Source organism: Myotis brandtii, unplaced genomic scaffold, assembly GCF_000412655.1.
Source record: "Myotis brandtii unplaced genomic scaffold, ASM41265v1 scaffold123, whole genome shotgun sequence".
Taxonomy (NCBI): domain Eukaryota; kingdom Metazoa; phylum Chordata; class Mammalia; order Chiroptera; family Vespertilionidae; genus Myotis; species Myotis brandtii.
This window is the reverse complement of record NW_005354291.1, coordinates 5,577,104-5,586,415: the sequence shown is the minus strand read 5'-3', so window position 1 is coordinate 5,586,415 and position 9,312 is coordinate 5,577,104. Positions and strand designations below refer to the sequence as shown.

The following is a 9,312-nucleotide window of genomic DNA, read 5'->3' as shown; positions in this document are numbered from 1 at the left end:
GCAGCCCAGTGGTGCGGGTGCAGCGGGTGGTGGTGGTGGGCCAGGGAGGAGGTCATGGCCGCTGCTTCCCGCTGCGAGGCGCACGTGCTGAGATGGGAGACCAGCCGCACCCGCAGGGGGTCCGCGGAGTCCAGGCCTTCCACTGAGCTCAGATACCTGGCCACTTCCGTCAGGCACTCTCGGAACCCGATGCTCATGAAGTCCATGGCAATCGCGTGTGCATCGAAGTAGCCTAAAGGGAGGTTTGAGCAAAGTGGGGGCCAGGAGAGAGTGAGGAGAAAAGGATCCAGTTACTAAGAGTCCTACCAACTAGGTCCCACTGTCCTCAGAAGATTGAAGCAGAACCACGATCCTTTCTGACAACGTTGCCAGCTACTTATGGTTGCAATTTGTGCAGAAGTTAAGAGAGTGTAGAATGTACACTTTGCAATTCACATGTGTGACAACTCTGGCATTGCTGGGTACTACAGTTGTTCTTGCAACCAAATTTCATAGTGGGGGCAGGGGTGTGGTTGGTGTGTGTGTGTGTGTGTGTGTGTGTGTGTGTGTGTGATTAAGAACATGCATGTTTCAAATACTTCCAGGGGAAAAAGTGATGTTTCTCCTTCTGTATTGTGGACTAGTGAAATTCCCTAGTCGAATTTTTTCACGGTGACACAGAGTTCCAGGCGCTGTCTCTGTCACATGAGCTGTAGATTAAAGGGCTTTTCTGAAACACCCACACTCTCTTGGCGGTAAACAGAGAGGTAAAATGCATTTTAGCGGCTTGGGGACTTTCGAATAAAGGACTTTTCTTGCACCAACACTTACTGTCTCTTAAATTTTTTTAAAAAAATGCTTCTTGACTCTCAGTGGCTTTTTTTAAATCAACAAAGTGAAAACATGTTGTCATTACTTGGTATGAAAAAAATCCAATAAAAACAAAATGTTTCATTTATCATCTATTCATTATTAGACTATCTTATTCTGTATCTCAAGCACTTTGGAAAATAGTAGTCATAATATTCAAAAGTCCTAAAGCTAGAATTCGAACTGAAATTTGGAAGGCCCAAAAAACATCTGGAACAAAAATATACCCTATTAAAACAGTAACAACAGCACAAAGCTGATATAAGACAGCATCATGAAATGTGGAAGATGAGGACTTAGGCAGAGTTAGCAACAAAGTCCCTGGGATTAGAAGGAAAAGCTCTCCCTAAAGAAGCTGCCTCCATGGAAAAGATTTCACGGGAGCGTCCTCAGGGTTCTCTGTGGGCCTTTGCGGACTCTGTCTCCCATGAGAGAAGAGGAGGGAGGTAATCACCAGTGTAGACCGAGTTCAGAAACCCAGAAGGATTTGGAAATTTAGGTTACTCTACTAAATCCTCTCTAGACACCATGGCAACATCAAGGTAGACTGTAAAAAAAACGAACCAACAGGATTGTAACCCTCAGAGCTTCCGAGAATTCTCATGAACAGGCATGAAAAAATTTGAAATCTGTGGTTTGTCAGCTACATGTTGCTGTATATCACTGAGTTCTCTGTTGCATCTTAAGGAACAGAAAGTATGCCAATTCCTATCCTGTTGGTGGATACAGAGGGAAATGATGATGAGCAGCTGTCTCCTATGAATGAATCTGGGGCCAAAAATTATAGTACAGCACATAGGTCTATACCACATCACCTGTGCCACCACTGCGCTACAGCTTTCAGTGAACAAACTCACAACCTTGTGAAGTGGACACGAGCACTGTTCTCACTTTACAGATGAGGAAAATGGGGCTCAGAGAGGGTTAGTAATTTACCAAGCATCACAGAGCAACTACAGGACAGTGCCAGGATTTGTAAACAGGCAACCCAACTAGAGTCCATGCTCTAAGACATCAGCACACCATGAGGCCCTTATAGCAGCTGTGAGTCTTGGGCGATGTAAGCCCACACTGCCAGCCCCGCTTCTTCAAGGCCCACATATTCTCCAGCTTGGTGACCTGTTTAATGACCTGGCAGTCAGGCCACTTGTATGTGCTTGCTTGGAAATGTGTGTTCATAAACTATTCTGGTTTGAATTTTAGGACTGTTCAGGTAGCCAAGAATAGCAACCAAGACAGAACTTAGTTTTTATAGTAAGGCATAAGAACAATATTACTCTTTACAAGTATAGCTCAGGCCAAATATTTGAAATGTTGATAAGAATTCTCAGTCATGTGGTTAACGATGCCAAGGGAGGCAGAGCAAACAAACAACTTTTCTTGCACCACCACTAACTCAATCGGTGCAGATGGCAACGTGGGGCTGGAGGGGCCTTAGAGCTCAGAGAACTAGTGTAGGCCTCATAGTGCAACAGTGCACTTTTCTGTGTCTGGTCACAGGTGAGGCAGTGGCCAACCCGGGCGGGATCCTTGGCTCTTAAGATTTCATCCATTCTCTTCTCCATTCTGTAAGAATGCTTGCATGCTATACTTAGGGTTACATTTTAATGAACAGAAATTTAAAAACCCATGCCCATTCATTCAGGATGGTTCCTTGAGAAGGTGCAACCAAGGGTAAGTCACAGCACGTGGGCTTCCCTGTACAATGATCAGCCTCCCTGACACACAAGTATTGGAACAAAACCAGGAGGTTAGGGGCAATCTTTTCCTCTTGTTCTTCCTTTCCTTCCCCCAAACCTCCATTAAATCAGAGCTAGAACTCAGTATAATGCAGCTATTCCAAAGGAAGTGGCCCTAGAATTACTCTCATGTTGTTTTCAGATTTTGGTTGGTCTTGGATTTAGAGGTGATGGCCAGGGCTGTGTTCCACAGGTCCTCAGCAGCATGGCCATAGTGGAGTTAAATACTGAACTACTTCCATACCAATTGGTAAACAGCTACTTGCCTCCAATGCCCCTTTCCTGCCTTCATCTATGGCAAACTATGACAATACATAGTAAAAGGCTGATAGCAAGCACAGAGAAGCTTCCAGAGTATAGGTGCAGCAGCACTTAGCCCCTGGTGGTGTCTTGTACTTATCCAGTTGTCAAATATATTAAACTAGTGACCAGGTGCACGATTTTGTGCACATTGAAAGGAAATTAATTAGAAGGTGGCCAGCAGGGCAGGACCTGGGTGAGATGGGCTGGACACTCCCTGGAGCCAACCCCCCATGGTCCCTCCCCAGTGTCTTCAGAGTGAGCGGATCCCTCTGGCAGGGGGGGTCCCTAGGCCTGGCCTGTGGGGATCAGGCCGAAACCAGCTCTCTGACATCCCCCAAAGGGTCCCAGAGTGCGAGAGGGCACTCTGCAAAGTTGCTGTCCTACAGAGTATGGAACGCAAAAGCAAGTGTGCAGTAAACCAGATTCGGGCCCCGACAGTGCCCCAGCAACAACATAACCCACAGCCGAAGGTGGAATTGCGTGGCCCTGCGAGGAATTGGGCTCCCTCCTCTCTGGTTTTGGGGTGTGTCACCCGAGAACCGCTGCTGCCAAGTCACTGCAGCTCGGCAGCTACTGCGTTGAGCGTCTGCCCCCTGGTGGTCAGTGTGCATCATAGCAACTGGTCGGATGCTCGGACACTTAGCATAGTATTAGCCTTTTATATATATAGATAACACCCTTGGCTAAGATGAATACCAAAGGTTTGTTTGAAGGGTGAAAAAGATACAAAAGGGTGAAACCCAGTCAAGTGGAACTGGGATGATAAAATTTGAATGATAATTACAGCTTTCCCATCTCAAGTATATTTTTAGCATGAAGTAAGGGTCTGTCCCTGACCCCCTAAACAATTCTTCCCCAAATCACTATGGAATACAGAGAACATCTCCCCAGGGAACTGGGCCCAAGGAACCTTCTCCTATTTGCTCTGGTTAGGAATGACTGCTCCATTAACGGTTTCCAGTAGAGATTCACTACCTGCACTTCAAATGCTCTGTCTGGTCTGAATCCAAAACCAACCCAAATCTGAAAACAACAATGAGAGTAATTCTAGAGTCACTTCCTTTGGAATAGCTGCATTATACTGAGTTCTAGCTCTGATTTAATGGGGGTCTTTGGGGAACAGAAAGAAGAAAAAGAGAAAAGATTGCCTTTAACCTCCTGTTTATGTTTGGATGTTTGTGTGTTTGTTTTGTCTTTCTGTACAGATTCCAGCATGTGCTTCTGAAGTCCCAAACAAATCTCTGACCGGGCTGCTGTGAATGAAGCTTCACTCCCACAGTATTATGAAAGCAAACACAAGCCCAGGGTCAAGTGCTCCTTTTGTTCCAGAAGTTCTTTCCCACGAGTTCAATCCTGCCATTAGCATTGATTTCCACGGCTTTAATCTGGGACCTCCTATCCCAGCTTGTTAAAGAACCGCTCAACTATGACTTCCTTACAATCTTGGGGAGGGGAGAGGAGGAGGGGTGAAAAAAGAAAGGTGGAAAGGGGTGGGGAAAATGAAGTCACTTACTTACCTTTACCCCCTGTTGCCTGAAGCATCTTCAAATGATCCACTGTCATTTGTAATATTTCAGCTTTTTCTAACTTTGCAGATCCCTGCATAAACAAGTAATAAAGTCTTATAAGTTCTATGGAAACAAATTTAGGACATTTTATACTGGATTTTCAATTTTCCTTCTCACTAGAAAATTCTAAGTTTAATTTTTTTCACAGAAAAATCTGAATTCCTTCCAAACTTTAAATGAAAACTCTAATTACTATGTCACACTTAATGACAGATATTTCAACCTTTAAAGGTTAAAAAGTATAATAAACATTTTTATCATAAGAATAGCTATACTCCCCAATATTACTCCACCAAAATTACAATTGTGAAAATCTCAAACTTTGCAACCAATCAGTACCTTGGTTAATAGTATATTTAATTGCATTATCTAATTATATAGAACATCCAATAGTCCTATATAATGCTCAAGTCTAGATCAGTTGAATACAACTCTGGAGGATAAGGAAATAGAATCTCAAATTATTGTTGAATCCTGACTTGGTGACTTTGATTGAATAATTAGTTGGTCTTGGTATTTTTTCATCATATCAAACATTATTGGTATTAAAGAAGACATATGGTAGAATAATTTGCAATATTTAACTCTCTGAAAGTGCCTGCCACATTTTAGAAGATTTAGTTTCCAAATATTTAACATTCTTGGTTATATAATGGACATATCTCTTTTAATGCTTTTCTAACATTTTAAAATAAAATGTTTTGACTTTCCAGCTAGAAAAATAAAATAAAAATAAAAAATTTTAATAAGTCTTTAATTCATACTAGACCTTGGGTAAGCAGAACCAAAAATAAAAAAGGGAAGACTTTTAATATGTTTTCCAATAATTACCAGCAGGTGTCACTGTGAATTTCAAGATCATAAATAAGAAAGCATAATTTACTACTTATCTAGTAAGCATCAGCAACATGTAAGGATATTTAAACCCTTTAAAATAGTTCTTAATAAAATTGTCTTTGAAATGTATTTTTATGTCCCCACTTTTTAAAATAAGGCAACTTCTGGAAACCAATTGAAAAAAGTGCCACCTCAAACTGTCTCAGAGTGCTGTGGATGGCTTCTAATTTCCTGGAGGAGCTAAATAATTAAACCAATATGTTTTTTTCAGAAAAGGAAATAGAAGTTTATTTCAGGTTCCTATGCGTTACTTGTTTCGTGAAAATTATCAGCTCAATGCCAGTTATTTAAACTGCTTGAATAAATACCCTTCTAATCATATTGTGACAGGGCCAGCTCACTAAGGGTTGTTAGCCAAGCTCTGCAAATGGGAAAGTCTGTGTTTATGGCAACTAGCTGCCAAACAACTGAGGTTTGCTTTTAAGATTTGTTTTAAATTGACATTTAAGAAAAGAAAGAAAGAAAAAGAACAACAACAACAAAAACCACACCAAACTGATGGTTTCTCATAACTAGGTATTTCGGTACTCAAAGTAAAAATATCACTAAATAATGATATCTTCAGTTTCAGCCTACTGCTACTAATCCAAACTACTGTTTCCACATTACATTTACCTAATCAAAGGCAGTTTCAGCATATAGAATGGGTGCCTGTGTTTCTCTTAAACATATATAATCAATAGCATATTACATCTTGTACTTCTGTCAGTGCTCAATTTTTCCATGAAGATGTACAGTAGTTTCAGTGAACGTGACTAATAACAAAATTGTAGTTTCTGGATAATTTCTGAGGGCTTTGTAATGTTAGTTTGGTTCATGAAATAAACAACAAAATGAAATAAACAAACAATTGCTGTCTTATATTCTATTTGAATTAAATTGAAAGTATTTTCAACAAGGTTATGATGCCACATTCTTTGAAAGATGCTGTTAGAAATCTATGCCATTAGCCATGGTGGCAGGAGGAAAAACTGTTCTAAAACGACAAAGAAATATTTACATATTTGGCTTCCTACTCTATTAAGTGTGAATTTTTTTTTTTTTTTTGTAAAGGAATACGTGAATTCTGAAAAGGGCATGTGGCTAGTTTGATTTTTACCAAACTTCCAAAAAGATGCTCCAAATCGAGCATTATTCTGTTAACCCAGGGATTAAAAATGAAACCATGTGGGTTGGTAAATAAATTGTATTCGTATAAGTTATTTAGAAAATAGAGCTGAAGATGTTACTTCCTGGGCTTTGGTAATTTTTAAAATAAAAAGCTTATTTTTCTTAAACTGTTTGAAACAAAAATGAAATTTCACACATGATATCCTTCTTTTTTTTTTTTTTAAAGAATACCACATACATCTTGGTTTTAAACAAAACCACCACTGGTCTTCATAGAAAGAACAGAGAAAGCATGAACACTGTTACCCTTAAGGGGAAAATAAGCCCAAGAATGGAAATGTTTTTCAACTTCACGATGGATTATGTTTTTAATAGTTTTGCCACAACAAAGCATTTTATTGAAATCACTGCTCTGTGCCAGATCAGGGCACATACACCATTATTTTAAAAAGCTTTAACAGGCTTTCCCAGATGAGAGAATCAGATTTTTTGAGCTTTTTGGTTGGGGTGGTCAGGGGTGAGGATAGCTTACTTGTTTTTCAAAAGCAGTTGGCACCAGTCGCCTCAACTCGGATAAACTGTTATTTATCCGATCTCGACGCCTTTTCTCTATTATCTATCCCAAAGAAAGCAAAACAAAAGTTTATGAATACACAAATGATAAAATTACTCGTGATGAAAAAAACAACTGCTACACATTAGGCTACATAACATGAAATAAAAAGAAAAAAAAAATCACATACCCCTCTCCTTTTCTTTCTTGCCATAATCTGAGATGTTGTTGTTGGAGAATTCGATCTAATCACAGAGCTAGAACTTTGCCTATGAAATAGGAAGAGTATGTCAGGTGCTTCATTAACATAACAATAGTTTCTTCTGAGTACTTGATGCCACCCATTAAACATTGAGGGTGATTTCGCAGTTCAGGTCTGTGTTACTTTATTCTTAATTCTTGCTTTACTCTTAACATACTTTGCTTCCAGCCTATATCTCTTTTCAGGTAGGAATGAATGGTGGCTTAAAAAAAGAAAAGTTTTAATGAGTAATTTAGATGCCAAATCCATTGGCAAAAACATCCCTAAACTTTTATTAAGTCTCCTAGTAAAATAATTATGGGCAGTCAGGGTGAGAAATTAGATATTAGTACTTCCTAGTGACACTCATAAATGTTTCTTAAAAGTCAACTAGTCTCTGGTAGCATCCTCCTCCTCTTTCCGTTCAAACATACTGAACAAAGCAAAGCTATTTTAAAATAAAGGCCATGTTTAGCACCATTACCAAACAGATATACAATCATCACATGTCACACGGTTGTCTCTAGATACAATCTTTAAAATAAACACACGTTATCTTACTATTTCAATTAGTCATATCTCACAACGGGGAAAAAAATGACAAATTTAATGTTTTGTATCCGAATCTTCCAAAAGAACGCTCCAAAGTAAAAATGCCACTGATAAGAAAATTAAAATCAGATCAGCTACCAGGTAAGGGTTTTACTTTGAAAACGAAACCTCTAGGAGCTGCACCTCATCTTGAGTTTCCTAATGAAAAGATTATTTTATACTGAGAGTTCAATCAAATCATTATTTTGCCACTTAGAATATTTGCCATCCTTTCTAGTTTGTATCTGTTACTCTTCATAATTCATGGATTCTATAATTCTTTATGTTCTCAGATTTTCCAGGGTTCCTGTTATTTGTTCTTCCATTTTAGAAATGTTGCACAGATCAGGTTGTTAGTACTTCATCTTCTCACTTCTGGATCTTATTTCTGAATTAAACGTCCTCCTCATTCCTACCCATTCTCAGCTGGTTTCGCCTTTCACAGGGCATCTTCTGTTTTTCTGTTCTTTTTTTTAAGATGACCGACACTTTAATAATTAGAAGATACTTTGTAAACAATGTTTCAAGCAAATGTCTTTGCTCTTGCTGATATCAGGCTTTGGTTTTGTATGTATTAGAAGAACAGCATTGAAAGAAAGAAAGAAAGAAAAAAAACAGCATTGAAAGTTTTCCAAAAGGTAGGAAGAATTTTGCTCTTTGAGTGACAGTTGCAGATAAATAATTAAGGTGCTTCTGGGGATGCCAATTAGAAGCAATTATCATTTGACCCGCCCGGCACTAAAATGCCTCGGTAATCTCCCCCTGCCACTGGGAAGTGGAGGTCTGGCTTCTGTGATCGCGACCCCGATCTTTCCCAGACTTAAGAGCCGGCAGTCAAAGGAATAACGCCCGAAACGATCCTTACATCTGTCACTCACTCTACTGTCAGCCAAGACACACATGGTCGGCCCGGAGCGCGCACCCTGCTTAGCGGGGACACTGCACGTTGCTTCAATTTCTCCATCAAGCAACTTAGCTTTTTAGTCTCTTTTAAAAACATCAATTTTTCTTTGCTCTTGGCCCATTTCGACAGTTTCAGTGGCGGGGGCGTCGCCCGTCGCCGGGACCTGTTTGTCGGCCGGCCCGGTGCAGACAGCCGGGCAACATCCCGGCCAACTCCCGCACTTTCAGGCGTCCCCGTCCGCTGCGCTGCACCCCTAGAGTGAAAACCCACCTCCCTCGCCCCACTCCACGCACGTTCCCGAGCGCCCACCACTCAACGTTTCTCCGGCAAAACTTCCCCCTCTTCGTGAGGACGCCGCGGAAAGGAGCCTGGAGATTCCCACGGAGCCGTCCCACACAAAGCTCCCCGACGCCTCGGGCTCCAAGCGCGCGCTCACCCCGAGTAATTGTTCTCGCTTCCCACGTCGATGGTCTCGTCCAGGTCGCTCTCCGAGGTCGTCTCCTCGCAGGGGCGCTTCATCGCGGCGAAAAGGGCGCGGGGCGCAGCCCGGCCGGAGA

General features: G+C 41.0%; 1 protein-coding gene across 1 annotated transcript in view; it reads right to left on the bottom strand.

Moving 5' to 3' along the window:
- Positions 1-9,306, bottom strand: part of HEY2 (hes-related family bHLH transcription factor with YRPW motif 2) — an 11,170-nt gene extending 1,864 nt beyond the window's left edge. The window contains exons 1-5 of the mRNA XM_005859105.2: positions 9,192-9,306; positions 7,210-7,288; positions 6,999-7,082; positions 4,409-4,490; positions 3-232 (exon numbers count right to left, since the gene is read on the bottom strand). Of these exons, the coding sequence (XP_005859167.1) occupies positions 3-232; positions 4,409-4,490; positions 6,999-7,082; positions 7,210-7,288; positions 9,192-9,274 (558 nt within the window). The 5' untranslated portion in view covers positions 9,275-9,306. The remainder of the gene's footprint in view (positions 1-2; positions 233-4,408; positions 4,491-6,998; positions 7,083-7,209; positions 7,289-9,191) is intronic.
- Between the last annotated feature and the right edge of the window lie 6 nt (positions 9,307-9,312).